Genomic DNA, 19,336 nt, shown 5'->3' on the forward strand with positions numbered 1-19,336 from the left:
GGATATTCAATGCCGGGCCATACCTGGACTTCAACATTGAATATCTGGTTTATGCGGCAGCAGCCAGCACATAGCTGGTTGTCAGTATTCACAACTTAACCGGCCATGGCTTGCTGCATAAAGATAGGCCTGTCTTTTGTATGCAGTCCTATTTATGTGGTTACCCTGGACAGTTAAGTGCTGACTCTGCCCCAGAACACCCCCAATATAGCCGGTTTTCATTTAGATGCTAACCAGTTAAGTGTTGCTGAAAATTAGTGGATAGCCCCAAACAAGCGACTTAACTGGTCAGCAGCTGTTTCTGGCCAATTAAATCAGTTTGAATATCGATCATTCTGTCCAAGGCAAAGGTTGAATATCGATCAGACCTGTTCCAAGGCAAAGGTCACCAAAAACTTTGATTTTCCTGTATTAACATCCAGAAAACTCTCTAAAAACTCTGTTATGTTCAGAGAATCTGTGACCAAGTTAACTTCTACCGGGGTTGATGAACTGCTCTCTCAATAGCGGCATATGGTATAAACAAGATTTCATGAAAGTACTTGCATAGCATTTCCACTGGGGCTACAAGAGGAGAATTAGGGAAAGTCAACGGTCTCAAGTTGTTTTATCGCATCTGATTTTCCATATGCTCCAGCTTCCTTTGTAGAGCTTCTCTTTCCTTAATTATTGTAATCTCCAAATTCTTCACTTCCTCCAACTTCTCTCATGCTGTCCCAATTGCTCTTCATGAATTTCAAACTTGGATTGCACAATACCAACTTCAGTTTTCATCCCAGAGAATGAAGTATCCTAACAAAATAGCTTCCTCTCGTCAATTGCTGATCCAGCTGCTGCATGAACCAGTCATTTATTTCATCTAGGAACTTAACCTTCCTAACATTACCTGGTGTAACATCTATCTAGTAAATGTCAGAGTAATTGAAATTGTCCATTATTGTAGTGCTGCCAAATTTGTTAGCTTCCTTAATTTCTTGTTAACATTTCATCATCTGTCTGTTCACTCTGGCCAAGCGGATGGTAGTATACCCCCACCACTAGTCTCTTTTTCCTGCCATACATAAAAATTGATATGCTCCTTTGTCGTGTTCAGTTCTTATTATACCCCAAATACTGTGTTAGTACAAAAGCATCAGCATAAATGCAAAACAAAATTTGAGTTACGAGAATCAATAAAAATGGTTTTACATGACATTGTTTTTTCCATCTGAGAAATATTTGTATGTGCCAGTTTATCTTTAGATGTGTTATTTGCTCTATGGAAGATCATGTAGGAAATGGTGCAACACATCTGTTCTTGTCAGATGATTTAAAAGCACAATTTTTGATAACTGTCCTAGAGTGCTAGGAATATGAACAGGTTTGTTGAAGTTGCTTTTCTGTACTCATTGCCCATATTTCCTTGTCAAAATATGTCATGTGTTCTGGAGAATGTCCCCACTGGCCCTGTCTCTGTCCCGTTCTGCAGGTTCTGTCTCCTGCCCCATCCCCTGGACCCTGTCCTCATCTGCAGAAGCCTCGCACACTTACGATTTTATATTTAAATCTTTTAAAGTATAAAAAGAAACAATATACTGTGCAACTGTTGTGTATAAATCACAAATAGAAATCAATAATAACAACAGGCAGCTATAATAACCCACCACCACCACCCCCTACCCTTCCAATCCCAACAATAGCTGACTACTTCTACCCCAAGGAATCCTAATCCACCCTGTTAAAATATTCAGGGGTACAAAATACAATCCGTTCTGTATGCCCTAGAGAGGAGAAATAAGCCCTATGAAGCACTGTTATGATTTTTTAATATGTGGATGAATAATACATCGTCAACAATCTCAGGATTCAGTCTAGCTCTCCTGTCTTCCTGCAATGGAAGATGTCTTCTCAGAAGATGTGCTGGTAGCAGAATGTACATGATTCCCCATGCATCAAAATAGCCTCGTCTGCATCAATCAAACATAACAGTCCAGTTCATTAGCAGGCTTCGAAGTAGAAAATGACACGGGGACAAAGTTTGTCCCCATCCCCATGGACTCTGTCCTCATCCCCATCCCCACAGTTACTACGGGTCCCCATCCCATTCTCAAATATGTTCCTTATTTGGCAGCTGTTTGTAACACTGAAGCATGCCCTTCCCTGTTCCCCAGCAATGTTTTGCATTTTGTCTTGGTTTCCCCTTCCCCCAATATCCTTTTGCCTACTTTGCGAGCTTTGATCATGGACTGGTGACACATTTGTTTTATTGGTTGGTTGGTGTTTCCCTTTCCATTGCTGCTTACAATTTATTAATATACTATACTTTTGAGTGAATTATAAACCTTATGTGTCTGTCTTGTAGGAAAGTTTTTTCAAAAACTGCTACATAGGTTGGCATTGTCAGGGGCCATCGAGGCCCCCATTGCTGTACCTTTGACTTGTTGGCAAAAAATATCTCGGAAAAATAAATAAATCTTTGTTAAAGGTATAGTGGCGAAGGTTAGAATTAGATGATTAAGAATTCTGCAAGTGTCTGTTCTATCCCTCAGTGATCATCAAAGCATCTATTTGGGGAATATTAGTATAGAGAGAATCTATATTTAATATATAATATCAGTCAGATCACCATCAGACTGAGCAGATTGATCACGTGTGCAGAATCTCTAACATATGATTCTATCAAAGGAACAGACGTAAAAAGTAGTCAATAAAATTGAACAAAGGTTCAAGGACAGAGCCGTTACCAGAAACAATCGGTCTTCCTGGGGGTTTGTTGACACATTTATGAATTTTAGGTAAAACATATATGGTAGGAATAACTGGATGTTGGACATTCAAGAAATCTTTCTCTTTTGGTGTAAGATAACCTGCTTTGTCAGCAAAATCTGTGATTCATGTGATTTCTCTCTGTAAATCGGATATAGGGTCTGAAGATAAAGGAGTATAACAGTTCCTATCATTGAGTTGTCTTTGAATCTCTCTAATTCAATCCTGTATGTTGAGAATTATAATCACAATCCCACCCCCTTTGTCAGCTGTTTTTATGACTATATCACAATTGTTAGCAAGAGTCTGGACTGTATGATGTTCACTTGAGGTGAGATTATAAAATGTTTCTTTTTATATCTCTCAGCTTTCGTATATTTCTGTACGCTTTGGTTAAAGGAATAAATTAATGGATCTACCAGCCCTGGAGGTATCCATTTTTAAGAATTCTTGACTGCAGACACATCGTGATAGGTCGTGTTGGTTTTATAAAGACTGAATGATTTGAAGTTTTCTAGTAAAATGAAACAAGTCTACTCAAGTTTGAAAGGCATTACAGTGAAACCTCGGTTTTCATCGATAATCCGTCCGAAAACAATCAGCGAAATCCGAAACCGATGAAAACAGAGGCAATTAACGAGGACGCCCAAAATCGGGAGAAGGACGTCCATCTTCTGATACAAATTGGGAGATGGACGTCCTTTTTCGACGAAATCCGAGGCCACCAACGAAAACCGAGACACATTTCTTGTCGAAAAAATCTACAAAATCCGAAACCAACGAAATCCGAGGTACTACTGTATACTGAACAGTGGTTACAAAAGACAGGCGCTTTTGTAATACCTTAGTTTCAGATTCTGAAAGAAAGGTATTTGACAAGTTAAAATTTGGAACTTCTACTTCCACCTGTTTCTGCGGTAGGGGATTTGGCCTCGGCCTCATCCCCAAACATATCTGACTCTCTGAGGGAAATTGTGGTGTTGGTTGTGAGATGTTGGGATGCTGTAATGATGATTGTTGTACAACCGACTGTTGTGCTGTCGTGTTTTCGATGAATGCTTGTTCCAGACATTTTCAAAAAAGACCTAGAAGGGTCAGATGTTGGTGATGGAGCAAGACTAGTAAAGGGGAAGGTATAAAGTTCATGTGAGTCGGTACAAATCTTCTTTCCTTTTTTCCGCTTTCTTTTAGTATTTATTTTATTTATTGATTAGGATTTATTTACCACCTTTTTGAAGGAATTCAGTCAAGGCGCGGTGTACAGTAAGAGTCCTTTCTCGGTTTAGATGATGGAGCTATTGATTGAAGCTATATAATTTCTTTTTGTTGGATTTATAATAGGATAATAATAATAAACTGGTCTTATATCCCGCTAATACCTCACAGTTCAAAATGGGTTTCACAATCACAAGAGACCTGAATCAGTTATCTGGGAAGAAAATAACACTGTTAGAGACATAGAGGGGCATAATCGAACGCGAATTCCCATCTCCATGGGCATCTATGTCCGAAAACGGGTATGTGAAGAGGCGGGACAGACCATATTATCAATAAAGATGGGCATCCATGTTTCGTTTCGAAAATACGGTTTGGACGGACCAAATGCCATGGATTTGGTCCCTTCTGAGATGGGCGGGTTTTTGTTTTTTGTTTTTTTGGTTTTTTTGCGATAATGGAAACTAAAAACGCCCAGCTCAGAAACGTCCCAATCCAAGCCATTTGGTCGTGGGAGGGACAAATGTACAACACAACCATAGCTCTTAGGGGTGAAGGGGGCAACTACATGTGGGTACAGTGGGTTTTAGAGGCGTCCCATTTACCACCACAAGTGTTACGGGTGGGGGGGATGGGCCTGGGTCTGCCTGCCTGAAGTGCAATGCAGTACCCACTACACGTGCTCCAGGGACAGGACTTGTTGCTGGTGTATAACCTTGGCACAGCAGTTGACACCTGAAGACTAATCTCGCTGAAAACGTCCTTTATTTGAATAAGCACCTTTACTCACAGTTAGCTGCAGATCAGAGGTTGTGCCCCACTGGCAACGAGTCTCTCTGATACTGAGATTAGCAGTAGGTCCGAGCTGGCAGAATGGTGTACAATGCCGTCTTTCAGCAACATTCAAGGTAAGAACTAAGTGCTGTAACATGGCTAACACATGAAAGGGATCTAAAAGTGTCTTACACAAATGGCCACTACCTCATGGACTACCGGAAACAAAACCGGGCACACTCTGACCCAGTAAGCAGAGGGAAAAGCACCATGGGAGTAGAGCCTACCAACAACATCATGAGCATTTAACACAAGGTAGTGGAATCACGGATCCCAATACCCTACACCCACCACAATGCATTACTGATGTGACTCTGCAGTGCGCTTAACAGAAAAGGTGTCACACTCACTCGAAACCCACATCTGAACCAGGGAAAGGCTGTCAGAGGATAGAACACATTCTGCTGTCATGGAGGTGGGTACGGCATTTGAGGCTGGCATTAAGGCTGGGAAAAAAAGTTTGTAAAGTGGGTTTTTGTTTTGGTGGGAGGGGGTTAGTGACCACTGGGGGAGTCAGGAGAGGTCATCCCTGATTCCCTCTGGTGGTCATCTGGTCAGTTGGGACAGTTTTTTGGGACTTGGACCTGAAAAAAAGGGTCCAAATAAAGCGGACCAAATTCTCGTCAAAAACGCCCTTCTTGTTTCAATTATCAGCTAAAGACGCCCATCTCTCCTCGGCCGATAACCACGCCCCAGTCCCGCCTTCGCCACGCCTCCAACACGCCCCCGTGATCTTTATTCGTCTCTGTGCCAGACTGCAGTTGAGGACGCCCAAAATCGGGTTTCGATTATACCGATTTGGGCGCCCATGGGAAACAGACGCCCATCTCCCGATTTGGGTCAAAATATGGGCGTCTTTCTCTTTCGAAAATAAGCTGGATAATGAACAATTTGAGTGCAAAAGTATTTCTGAAACAAAAACATTTTCATCCTTTTCCTAAAAACAAAATATGATTGAGAAGAGTGAAAAATATTAGTAATATCATTCCAAAACCTAGCCGCCTGAAAGGCCAGGCTTTTCATCCTTTTCCTAAAAACAAAATATGATTGAGAAGAGTGAAAAATATCAGTAATATCATTCCAAAACCTAGCCGCCTGAAAGGCCAGGCTTGGGCTTGGCCAAAGGATAAATATTGCTTTTCCTATAATCCAGCTCATCTCTTCTGAATTTATCCCTTTTGACCAGTTTAATTTCTTTACAGAACCCATTCATACGTCTATTTACATCACATATAACAGAATCAAAATTCCTATCATTACATTGTAAAATCTCTAGTTTTTAATCATAGCTAGTTTGTAGTGAATCACTTTTTTCTTTGAAGTCTCAACCAAAGGATCATAAGGTCCATAGAAAATTTGTTCAATATGGCACACCATTTGTTAAGAATGTCCTGATCATCTAAAAACATTTATGTAGATAGGCTTATGAACCTTAACATGTATACGCTGGAAGAGAGGAGACATGATAGAAACGTTTAAATATCTCGAGAGCATTTATGTACAGGAAGAGAGCCTTTTTCAAATGAAGGAGAGCTCTGGAATGAGGGGGCATATGACAAAGTTAAGAGGGAATAGGCTTAGGAGTAACCTAAGGAAGTATTATTTCACAGAAAGGGTGGTGAGGGTGTGGAATGGCCTCCCGGTGGAGGTGGTGGAGTTGAGGACTGTTCCAGAATTTAAAAAGGCATGGGATAAGCATGTGGGATCGCTTAGGAACAGGAAGAATTAGGGGTTACAGAGGATGGGCAGCCTGGATGGGTCATATGGCCTTTATCTGCTGTCATGTTTCTATGTTTCTATTTGTAGCACTGTAGCAATGCGAAGGCTTCTAGGAATCCTCTTTGCTTGGCGATAGTTCAAAATAGCAGCGAAGTGTAATTCAGTGTGGACGATATTTCTTTTCAAATCAACCACATCAGACCATCGGTCATTTAAAGTGTCTTCCGTAGATGTTTATTCCTCATCTTCTTTCACAAGTGGATCTTTTAAAAGTTGCTCAAATCGATCTTCAGGGAAACTCAAGATGTCCCATGGTTGAAAAGCCATGGTCAAACTCTACAACAATAAGCAAACCGAAAAAAGGAGACAAAGTACCCTACATAAAACCAGCGGCAGAGCCAAATAGAGTAGGGATAGACCGCGGTCTTCCAACACAAAAGGAAGACGGCACTACAGGTCAAAATTTTGGTTAATAGAATCAAATGTATGTAACCATGTCCATCAAAAAACATAAAATGGTAATAGGCAAAAATGGTGTCTTTCCAACTGTAGTATATGTCACTCTCTGGTGGACATTAATATGCGTGTGGACCTGACATGGATCTGTTTTTTGGCATGAATGCCTGCTTTTGTCTTTAAATATCACAGACAAAATAAATGGTACAAAGCCAAATGCATAAAAATAGAAAATGACATGTATAGAAAACTAGAAAATGAACACTGGAACAGCTCTGTACAATAATTACAACAGATAATAGCTGTATCATAATATTCACATATCAGTGATATATAAAGATATATCTAGAAAGTATACAAAGATGGAATCTATAAAACCTCAGCATATAATACAAAATTATGAATGGATACAGGGCAGATCAGTAAGAAAAATGAGAGCCACCCAATGGTGAATATAGGCAATATTAAATATAAAAGCAGGAAAAGCATGCCTGAGATAGATAGATATGAAATAAAGTATAAATGTATGCAAAACACCTCTGTAGTAACAGCAGAAAATTGATGGATAAAACATAGAGACGATAAGAGCTTTCATAACTGACTTGTAAAGTATCAAAAGAAACCAATAGAGTTGAAGATTGGTTACTTTTGTACAGTCAGTTTTTTTTTTTTTTGGTTTTTTTTTATAATCCAGCTTTATTGGTTTATTTTGATACTGTACAAGTCAGTTATGAAAGTTCTTCTCGTCTCTGTTTTATCCATCAGTTTTCTGCTTTTATGCATACATTTATACTTATTTCATACTAGTAAAAAAGGCCCGTTTCTGACACAAATGAAACGGGCGCTAGCAAGGTTTTCCTCGGAGTGTGTATGTTTGGGAGAGTGTATGTGAGAGTGACTGTTTGAGAGTCAGAGTGAAAGTGTGAGTCCAATCCATGCTCCTCTGTCACCTGGCCCCTCCATTCATCCCTATCCAGCAATTCCCCTCTCTGCCTGAGGCCTGCCCTGCAATCCATATCCATCCATGCCCATCTGTCCCCTCCATTCATCCCTATCCAGCAATTCCCCTCTCCCTGAGTCCTGCCCTTCCAATCCATGCCCATCCATGCTCCTCTGTCACCTGGGCCCTCCATTTTTCCCTATCCAGCATTTCCCCTCTCTGCCTGAGGCCTGCCCTGCAATCCATATCCATCCATGCCCATCTGTCCCCTCCATTCATCCCTATCCAGCAATTCCCCTCTCCCTGAGTCCTGCCCTTCCAATCCATGCCCATCCATTTTTCCCTATCCAGCATTTCCCCTCTCTGCCTGAGGCCTGCTCTGCAATCCATATCCATCCATGTCCATCTGTCCCCTCCATTCATCCCTATCCAGCAATTCCCCTCTCCCTGAGTCCTGCCTTCCAATCCATGCCCATCCATGCTCATCTGTCACCTGGCCCCTCCATTTTTCCCTATCCAGCATTTCCCCTCTCTGCCTGAGGCCTGCTCTGCAATCCATATCCATCCATGCCCATCTGTCCCCTCCATTCATCCCTATCCAGCAATTCCCCTCTCCCTGAGTCCTGCCCTTCCAATCCATGCCCATCCATGCTCCTCTGTCACCTGGCCCCTCCATTTTTCCCTATCCAGCATTTCCCCTCTCTGCCTGAGGCCTGCTCTGCAATCCATATCCATCCATGCCCATCTGTCCCCTCCATTCATCCCTATCCAGCAATTCCCCTCTCCCTGAGTCCTGCCCTTCCAATCCATGCCCATCCATGCTCATCTGTCACCTGGCCCCTCCATTTTTCCCTATCCAGCATTTCCCCTCTCTGCCTGAGGCCTGCCCTGCAATCCATATCCATCCATGCTCCTCTGTCCCCTGCCGCCTCCATTCATCCTTTTCCAGCAAGTCCCCTCTCTCCCTTCCATGACCCCCCCCTCGCATCCATGCTTCTCTCTCTCCCATGTGCCAGCCTGGGCCGGCCTCTTCCCCCCCCCCCCCCCCCCGCTCGCATCCATGCTGTGGTTGGCCACCCTCTTCTCTCCCCCCAACATGCGTTTTTTTTTTCTTCCACCCCCTCCCGCGAACCTGTCGATCCCCCCCCCCCCCCCCCCCCCCCCCCCCCCCCCCCCGCCGGAACGCCGAAAACTGCCGCCGCCGTTGTTATACTACCTTCCCTTCCCGTAGGTTGTTGAATCATCTTAGAAAGTTTAACTCCGTGCGAGACGCACGGAGTTAAACTTTCTAAGATGATTCAACAACCTACGGGAAGGGAAGGTAGTATAACAACGGCGGCGGCAGTTTTCGGCGTTCCGGCGGGGGGGGATCGACAGGTTCGCGGGAGGGGGTGGGTTTCGAGGGGGCCATAGCGCGGGGGGGGGGGGGTGACAGCTGATTCCGAGGCAGTAGGAGGAGTAGGGAAACACGCTGCGCGTGTTTCCCTACTCCTCCCCTTGCCTTGCAATCAGCTGTTTTGACGTCAGTGACGTCAGTGCGTGTCTGCCTCACAGACCACCTCCAGCCAAGGAGCCACGGTCCCAAGCACAGAACGTTGGAGGTGAGAATTATTATATAGGATATCAGGTATGCTTTTTCTGCTTTAATATTTATATCAGCTGAGACCACAATTAGAAACTGAGCACCAAGTTTTCATGTTTATTTTTTTTTTAATTTGAAGATATGCACAATATTTAGGTCATGTTTCTTTTTTTATATATTTTCTTTTATAATAATACACAAGATCTCTTCATAAGATACAACTAAATTTGCTACAGGGAAGAAAAAATAATAATAATAGTGTTCATTTATGATATAATGTCTGAGATACTTAGACACATTGAAGCAAGCATTCATGCCGAAACACGGATCTGTGTTGGATCTACGCATGATTGCGTCACTCTCTGGTGGACTTCATACTACAGTTGGAAAGACACTGTTTTTGCCTGTTACCATTTTATGTTTTTGATGCACATTGTTACATTTGATTTTATTAAATTATTATTATTATTTTTGTTACCTCTTCTTCCTTCTGTGTTGGAAGGCTGGTCTATCCCTACTCTTTCTGGCTCCTTTCCCTCACTGTTCCCAGACATGAATATTATTGAAAATCTGTGGGGAGATCTCAAACATTCACTGCATGCTAAGAGACTTAAGAATATTTTTTAGACAGAAGCATTCTGCAAGAAAGAGTGGAGAAAAATTCCGAAAGTATGAATGGAAGATTCTTGGGGCCCTGTTTACTAAGGTGCGCTAGCATTTTTAGCATGTGCTCAAAATTAGCACACACAAACCGTGTAAATACTTCTAGTGTGGCTTAGTAAACAGGGTCCTTGGTTAGCTATAGAAAACATTTGAAAACTTTTATTTCTAAGACAGTAAATATAAAGTACTAAGTGAAAGGGTGCATACACTTTTGTACCTGCTGTATTCACAGTTTGCAGAATTCGCAGAAAGTTGTCATGTTTAACTTCGTACCATATAGAGGCTGTGTTAGCTTCTATTCACCTAAGGATTAATTGAAACAGACTTTGAGCAGGGGTGCCTAATCTTTTGCACACAGCTGCAGATGTTTGTTCATTGTCTTTTTGTAACAGTAATACACTGATTTTTCTTGCAATTTTAGGATACATATGAGAAATTATTAAACATTCAAAAACATGAAGATCATATGCGAGCCAAAGGTGTCTCCTCTGACAACACAGTACAAATGTAAGTTCCATCTTAAATTACTACTTGGGAATTGCATATGATTTAGAATGAAAACATGTTTGTCAACCAGCAGGATGATCAGCTGGACAAGTGAGTGACGTCTAGTTCCAATGTGAAACATCCCTGCAAGTGCTTAGAAAAGCCTGGAAGGCGTTCCTGAACTTGTGCAGATGTTTCTGCTCAGCTGCTACCACATTCACCACCTCTGTCATTTTTTTGTTTGCTCTGGTGATAAGAGGGGCAAAATGTGCCTCTACTTTTTGGGCTTTTTTCCATTTTTAAATGTTTTCTTCTTTAATAGCACTGCCTCCTGCTATAGGCCTCTCCAGCAAACTAGTTAAGACTTTTGGCACTTAAGCCTCCAATCTTTCTTATTGTTGCTGCTGATCCGGGTTCTTTTTCTTTTGATTTCATTGAGTTAGTGATTCAATGACTGCATCACTTTCCAGCAAAATTTTGTTTGATTTTCACCTTGTCAGTTTTCCTTATGATTATAGAGAAGCAGGACAGCAACAGCAAAATGTGCTCCCACATGCAGTCGAAAGATGTTAACCAACTGTCATAAAGATTGCATCCAGTACTTGAAACCTTACTGTAATGTCCCTAGTTGCATTATCAGTTCTAACGTGTGAGAGGAATCGACTGAGTGTAGGTAGCTTCAAGGAATTGGTCCTCTTAATGGAAACAGAGTTGCATACCGCAGCACTGATTCAAGGCACGCTTAATCTTCTGTGTAACTTTCATAATATACTTTTTCAATATACGCTGTTCTTTAGTACAGTGGGTAAATTCCCTTTACTCACCCTTTGCAAGAGCCCATAAGAAGACATAAAATATGCAGCATGATTCCATAAATATAAACAACAGACAAGGAATCCAAGGATGCACTGCACATGCCAGTATTAATCTAGAAGCAAATCAGTAACATACAAGCAGAGGAACAGATATTGGGAAACATGGCCAGCTGGAATCTCCAACATGAACAAGGCAACGTGGTTACACAGATAAATAGATAATGCATCACAGATTATGGCCTAGTACTGGTCCAACCCAGAAACAGAGCTGATAAACCCTTGATCTCTAGGCTGACCTCACTAAGGCCAGTCAGACAGGGACATACCTAATAGAGACAGACAAGATGAGAAACGGAGGACACGCCCATGAAGATACAGAAGAGATGGAAACATAGCTCCTCCTAGAGGCAGGGAAGCTCATGCTCAGCACAGTACATCTCAGGTCAAACTCAGCTCCAGGCTGACCATAACCAAGACTGTCAAGCTGTGAAAAGGAAACTGACTTGACAACCTTGGTTTGACATCAAAGTCGAAGATGTCATTGGCACTAAAGGTTTTAGCACTAAAAGACCAGATATGTACACTGTATACAATACTAGCAGTTTGACACCAAGGGTTGCTCAGTCTTCTGAAAACCAAGTCCTGTGATAGGTTCTGGAACAGAGATCCTCCCTGTGCTTACCACTCATCGAGGGAGGAAGATTCCTCTTGCCTGAGGTCACCCTCAAAGAGTTGTGGTGCTAATTATCATGCAGAGGGCCATTATTCCCTCTTGGTATTCAAGGTCCTCCTTACAAGCAGACTCAAGGCTTTGCCTGTACAATCGCAAAGGCTGGGACAGGGATAGACTCCAGAATCCTTAGCTAGTCTTTAGGTCTCCTGTTAAGGCAGCCTTTTTCAACTGGTGTGTCGCAGCTGCTCCACAGGTGTGCCACATGATTTTGTGGTCATTATAGTAGCAGGGCTTAATAATTTGTACCGGAATGCCCATAGACTGCTCTCCCTCCTGTCCCCTCCCTAGCCAGCAACCCAGCATCTCCCTTTGTGTATCTTGACCCCTTCCCTTCCATCCTGTACCTTTTAAATTTTCTTCTGTAGCAGCAGCGGGCAGCGATTCAGACAGCCTGCTAGTGCCAACCCCAGTGTGCTCTCTGTGATGTAATTTCCCATTTCTGCATAGACGGGAAGTCTTGGAGGAGGCTCAGGTTGGCGCAAGCAGGCTGTCTGAATTGCTGCCATCGGCCACTACAGAAGAAAATTTAAAAGATATGAGGGGGAAGGGCGGGTCAAGAGAGGCATAGAGAGATGACGGGTCGCTGGCCGGGGAGGGGACAAAGATTACTTGGACAAGGTTCCTTGCCCTTGAAGTGGTTTCAGGGAAGGTGACATAGATGCAGTCAAGGAGTTGTCAGGGGAGTATGATGTCACCACATATGCTGTCGGGAGAGGGGCAGTTGGGAGGTGGGCTTTGCACATAACGATTACCCTCTGCATGTTATAAAAGAATCTTTAAATCTTTTTTTAGCACATCAGGAAATGTTACAGTACTTGGATAGACTAGCCAGTATTCTCTTGTCAAACTTTTTCACATGCAGAATATGGAAGGAGGAAAAGAATGGGAGAGAGGAGATGCTGACGGCGGGGGTGGGGGGGAGGGGAGATGCCTGCTGTAAAGGGAAGGAAAAGATATGGATAAGGGGTAGGGAAGAAAGGGGATGGGGAGATGCTAGGCTACAAATGGGGGGGGGGGAGGTTTTTGGCTACAACAGGGGGGTGGAGAGAGAGGAGATGCTGGGTTGTGAAAAGGAAGAGAGAGAGAGAGGGAAGATATTGGGTTACAAACAGTGGTGTGCTGGCCTGGCTTGCACCAGCTCGCAAGAGCCGGTTGTTAATTTTTGTGACATTTTGCGAGCCAGTTGTTGAGGCAGAGCGAGCTGGTTTGCCTCTCCTTCCCCGGAGCCGCAGGGTCCCAGCCCATACCTAAAGGCAGCCACCCTGGTGGTCTAGTGGATTCTTTGGGGCAGGAAAGATCCCCCACTACCACATTGCTCTTTAAAAATGAATTCCGCTGGAGATGCCCAGTCTGCCAGCCTCATAAGGTCTTCCTGCAATTTCTCACAGTCCACATGTGATTTTAACAACTTTGAATTGTTTTGTGTCACCTGTAAATTTGAGCAGACGTTTCCATTTTTATTTGGTTGTTTCCATTGCCAGATCATTTATAAATATGTTTAAAAAGCAGTGGAGCCAGCACAGATCCTTGTGGCACACCACTATTCATCTTCCTCCATTTAGAGAATTAGCCATTTAACTCTACTCCCTCTCCTATCTTTTAACCAGTTCCCAGTCCACAACAAAATATTGCCTCCTATCCCATGGTTTTTTAATTTTCTCAAGAGTCTCTCTACTTTGTCAAAAGCTTTCTGAAGATCTAGATACATGACACCAACCGGCTTACCTTAATCCACATGTTTATTCATGCCTTCAAAAAATATATAGCAAATTGGTGAAGCGTGTTGACTCTGTCCCGTTAAAATCTTGTTTGTGTATGTGTTCAATAATTTTGTTCTTTATAATATTGTCTACCATTTTGTCAGCCCTGACATCAGGCTTTTACTGGTCAGTAATTTGCCAGATCACCCCTGGAATCTTTTTTTTTTTTAAATTGTCATTATATTGACCACCTTCAGATCTTCAGGCACTATTGATAATTTTAATCTGATAGTAGATCCTCAATCAGTACTCTGAAGCATGCCATCCAGTCCTGGTGATTTACTGCTCTTTAATTTGTTGAATTGGCTGATAGATCTTCCAGATTCACCAAGATTTTTTTTTTTTGTTACATTATGTACCCCGCACTTTCCCACTCATGGCAGGCTCAATGTGGCGGGCAATGGAGGGTTAAGTGACTTGCCCAGAGTCACAAGGAGCTGCCTGTGCCTGAAGTGGGAATTGAACTCAGTTCCCCAGGACCAAAGTCCACCACCCTAACCACTAGGCCACTCCTCCACTTCATTTCCTCTATATTGTCACCCTAAGATATGCTTTCTTGCACAGGTAGCTCCCTTACATCCTCCTCAGTAAAAAAACCGAAGCAAAGAATTCATTTAGTGTCTCCACTATGACCTTGGCTTCACCAAGTGTCCCTTTTAACCCTTGCTTTCTTATGGGAACACATCTGCTATTTAACCACTTGGTTTACATTTATATCTGCTCTTTACCAAGAGTTAACTTGTGTGCATAAGGTTGAATTTTCAAAAGTATGTGCATAAGTGAAAATCTCTCCCCAGCCCCATCCATTGGGATGCCTCCACTCAGTCCAAATCCTTTATATCAGACATGCAATTTTGTCTCTTTCCATGGATAAAGTAGTGCTATAACCGTGGGACTGCTTTTGAAAATTACCCTCTCAATGTGATATATGTGTAACATCACTTTATTGTTCTATCAGAGGTTTTTAACCCAGTCATTGGGTCACACTTGGAGAAGGAACATATTCATAAATTTTTGTGCTGTGAGACACTAAGGGCCCTATTTACAAAGACGCACTAGCATTTTTTAGCATGTGCTAACCGTGTAAACACCCATGGGAATATTACGGGCATCTACACAGTTAGTTAGTGTGTACTAATTTTTAACACGCACTTGAAACGCTAGCGAGCACATTTGCAAACAGGACCCAAAGAAGAAAACAAGACAAACTGAAAGTAAACTATTCAAAGGATAGAATAAAAATTGACTATAATAAGGGCATAATACATGACTGTAATATGATACCCATGCTAAAAACGCTAGCGCACCTTTATAAACAGGGCCCAAAGAAGAAAACAAGACAAGCTGAAAGTAAAATGTTCAAAGAAGGAATTAGTCTTAGGGAGGGTAAATTTTTGAAGACATTTTTGTAGGTAAAATTGTCTTTTCTGTGTATTGGGAAACCTACCTGCTTGGTGTCCCTATGGGGATAATTGTATAACAGGATGCCTGAGCAGGGAAGGCACCTATGTGCCTTTAGAGAATTATACAAAGAAAGGAAGCGAACATATGTGGGTATTTCATAAAATTCTTCGCCATCTGGATTATTTGTAGATCACATAAAAGGAGACACATTTTGGGTGTAGTTCGATAAGAGCCACCTAGTTTTAGGTGACAGGAAGGTGAGTATATATGGTCACTTATAGAATAAAGTGCACACCATGATTTAATAGTGTGTACTTTGCTGAAAGGCATGCACATGAGTAGAGCTGGAGCCAAACGTTCAGGTACACACATAAATTATAGAATTCTATAACAGGCTTATACATGCTAGCATCAAGCTGTAGGGGCCAGTGTAAGTGATCATACCTTAATGTGTGTGCTTTTTTGGTGATTCACATTTAGTATTCTATAAGGAAAAGTATGCACCTACTTTTTGGAAAGTCTTTTTATCAATGATCTGAAAAAAACATACAATATACAAGTTTCTTAGTCCAATAGCAATCATACCAGAAAAAAATCAGCAGAGCACATCACAGTAGCAGGAAGCATCCAATAACAGCCAGTGATACAACTGTATATCCAGACCTTATTTTAAATTTTCTCCTATTCCCCCCTCCTCCCATACAGCAGCTATACTTGGAGATGCAGCCTGTTCTTAGTGAGACTTGTCCAGTGGTGAATATACTTTGAAATAAAGTCTCTTTGGGCCATTGAAGAAGGTATCAGCCCGATGCTTTTGGCTTGAAGATTCCGATGGTCTGAGACAAAAGGATTGAACTAACCTTGTGAACGTGGGCATGTAGTAATTTAGTTGTATTCATAGTCCTGTTCATGAAGAAGGAACGTCTAGAGAGTCCTTATAAAATAGGCACAACTTTTGGGGAAGGGAAGGAATTTTGGATTTAGCCCAGGGTGAGTTACATTCAGATACAGTAGATATTTTCCTTACCTTAGATGGCTCCCAATCTGCTTGTACCTGAAGCAAAAGAGAGTTAAGTGACTTACCCAAGATCACAAGCAGCACTGGTGAGATTTGAACTGGGCTTCTCATTGCATTAACTATTAGGCTATATTATGCCAATGTAGCTTTCCTTAACGCTGTAATAACATCACCCTCCACATATCTATAGGAAAAATGCATAGTATACCTGGACCTATTAAAATAAAAAAGTATCTCAATGAAATTAAAAATGTACCAATTTTAATACTGGACATACCATAAATTGTCAGTTGTTCCCTATCCAAAAATAATGTTTTCTTAACTTCACACTAAACAATGTGAGATCAGGAGACTTAAATTATGATTATACCGTTTTGCAGAGTAAAAATATATTTGTCTACTGTCTGCATCGGAATACGTGGTCCTTTGTGATATAACTCTAATTGCATGGTTAATTAAAGAGAGATTATGTGATATTTTAAACAGAAACCTGATTGGCAGCAGATGGTTGATTAAGGAGGAACTGGAAGAAATTTTAGTTGAACACTTGTCGGATCAAGATGTGAGTAATTAATCTTTTAATTTAAAGGAACCTGTAACAGCATAGGATACCTAAAATCTTATAATATAAAAGAAAATTATGGAGGAGCAGGTGCTTTCCTTTTTAACGCCCAGCAGTGAGAGTTCAAAGGACAACAGCTATTCTACTGAACAAACTCCTTAAGTTTTTGTTTAAATTAATGAGGTATGTTCCACTCAGGCTCCTCAGCAGTCAAGGCATGGAACGGACTACTTTTGTTATAAATGTGTTTCGTCTTGTACAGGAGTGGGTGGCAGGAATATAGTGGCCCGGAGTATTTTGTTTTCATAGTGGCCCATGAGGTATCTAAGTTGTGTTCATCCAATTCTAGTAGTTCCTGCATCTCTTCTAGTTTAGAAACTTAACATCCAGTTTCTAAACTAACAAAAAAAAAAATTATGTGAGTTGACCGATTGCATCAATATTTGGTTTGCAGCCTTATTAAAACCAAACCTAAAGAATAGGCAGCAAAGCAAACTGATATGAACCTTTCCAGGCAATAAGATCTTTTATTTTTTTTTTGTTAAGTTTTCGGGCCAAAGAGAAGCACACACAAATCACATTATATAACACTATTCTGATTGTGCTTTCTAGATTTTATATCAGAGCAGAAAAGTAGCATCGTCACTCACTGACATCAAAGCGGCTACGGGAATGCAACAGCAATATACATCTCCCTGATGCCCAGTCTGCCATGGTCCTGTTGGTCTACCACTAGCTTACTCTGGACTGCAGGCTGCTTGAAGCAGAAATTTGCCTGCCTCCTGGCCCAGCTCTCTTCTGTGCTAGTCCTGTCCTCTGCAGGTCAAAGCAGCTATAGAGACTGCAAGACGCACATGGTGGAGGTGGCTTAGGTGAATGGGAGTCAGGACACTGATGCCAGTTTGTTCCTCTGCTCTGCTTGATGACATATACTGAGAGGGAAAGCTGCACACTGCAGCCCCACGGGTCCTAGGGTAGCTTCTGAGGGAGAGCAGCAGGAGTGGCCTAGTGGTTAGGGTGGTGGACTTTGGTCCTGGGGAACTGAGGAACTGAGTTCGATTCCCACTTCAGGCACCTGCAGCTCCTTGTGACTCTGGGCAAGTCACTTAACCCTCCATTGCCCCATGTAAGCCACATTGAGCCTGCCATGAGTGGGAAAGTGCGGGGTACAAATGTAACAAATAAAATAAAATCTAACAGCATTTAAAATATTCTGTCTCCTGCTGCACGCTGTGAGCCAGCCAGACTCAATTTTAAAGTGTGCTGGCATGCAGTATCCACTGGTCACATGACTTCAGTCACTGGCCCACCAGGGCAAACCTGAATGCCTGATAGGGCAGTCTGCCCCTGATCATAGAGAGATCCAAATACAAAATTAAAAGTGGAATTCTATAAGGTGATAGTGGTTTGCTATTTCTGCTTTGAATTTATAGCTCATTCAAACCCTGCTCAGGCTATGGCCCTTGTGCCACAAGCCTTCATTTACAGCTACATGGGGTTTTCCCTTATGTTTGTTCGCTCTTCTCTACCTCCCCCAAAGCAACCCATCCATTCCACTGACTGACCTCTGATGAGAGGTATATAGTGCATTTTTCTCTGGAATCAGCCAGCCAGCATGGCACACTGTTCAGCAGTGTCTGGGACCCCTCCCCCCCTAGGACTTGTATATGCTTTGTTCGCAGTCTCGGTGCTCTCAGCTTGAAGAGTACGAGTTGAACCTGAGAATCAAACCAGATCTCCTCCTCATAACCACACACAATAAGCCCAATATTGTAAATGTTTTAAATAGCAGATCACCTGCCCAAGGCTAACGGGCCATTTTCAGCAGCACTTAACTGCATAGTGCGCCTGAAAATGCCCGGTTGGCACCCAAGCCAAAATGGCATTCTGACGGTGGAGTTAGTACTTAGCTGGTTGTGCTTGATATTCAGTACTTAATAGGGTAACGTAAATAGAACCATATAAAAAGCAATCCTCTCTTTCCTACCCCGAAGAGGTGATTAGACCACCAGGACACCACACTAAGGAAGGGTAGTGAATGGAGTCATTTGGGTGGATAGAGGCTAGAAAATTGGAGAGGGGATTTACATGGGGAGAGGGAGAGAAGGAATCTGGCTTTCTTGGGGGGGGGGGTCAAAGTGACACGGGGCAGGGGGCGAAGCAGGGGTGTGACATGGGGGCAGGGCGTGTGTCCTCTTTATTTGTTTTTTTCCTTATGGTAACCCTACACTTAAACCAGCTATATTTTCACCAGCTCCGTATATCCAGAAACTCAGTACTGGAGCTCAGACATGCTCAGACCAAAAGGGAGTTTTTTGTGTTTGAGCCCCCTTCTAAGGCTTTCCTGCCATAAATGGAACGGAATGTTTGCTAAAATTAAGGCTTTATGGCTTCTTTAAACGTT

General features: G+C 42.3%; 1 protein-coding gene across 2 annotated transcripts in view; it reads left to right on the forward strand.

Annotated features, from left to right (window-relative positions):
• Positions 1 to 19,336, forward strand: part of MRPS9 (mitochondrial ribosomal protein S9) — a 118,314-nt gene that overhangs the window by 79,676 nt on the left and 19,302 nt on the right. For both annotated transcript variants that reach the window (XM_030201453.1, XM_030201454.1), the window contains 2 exons: positions 10,576 to 10,661; positions 16,857 to 16,932. In XM_030201453.1, the coding sequence (XP_030057313.1) occupies positions 10,576 to 10,661; positions 16,857 to 16,932 (162 nt within the window). The remainder of the gene's footprint in view (positions 1 to 10,575; positions 10,662 to 16,856; positions 16,933 to 19,336) is intronic.

Source organism: Microcaecilia unicolor, chromosome 4 (assembly GCF_901765095.1).
Source record: "Microcaecilia unicolor chromosome 4, aMicUni1.1, whole genome shotgun sequence".
Taxonomy (NCBI): Eukaryota; Metazoa; Chordata; class Amphibia; order Gymnophiona; family Siphonopidae; genus Microcaecilia; species Microcaecilia unicolor.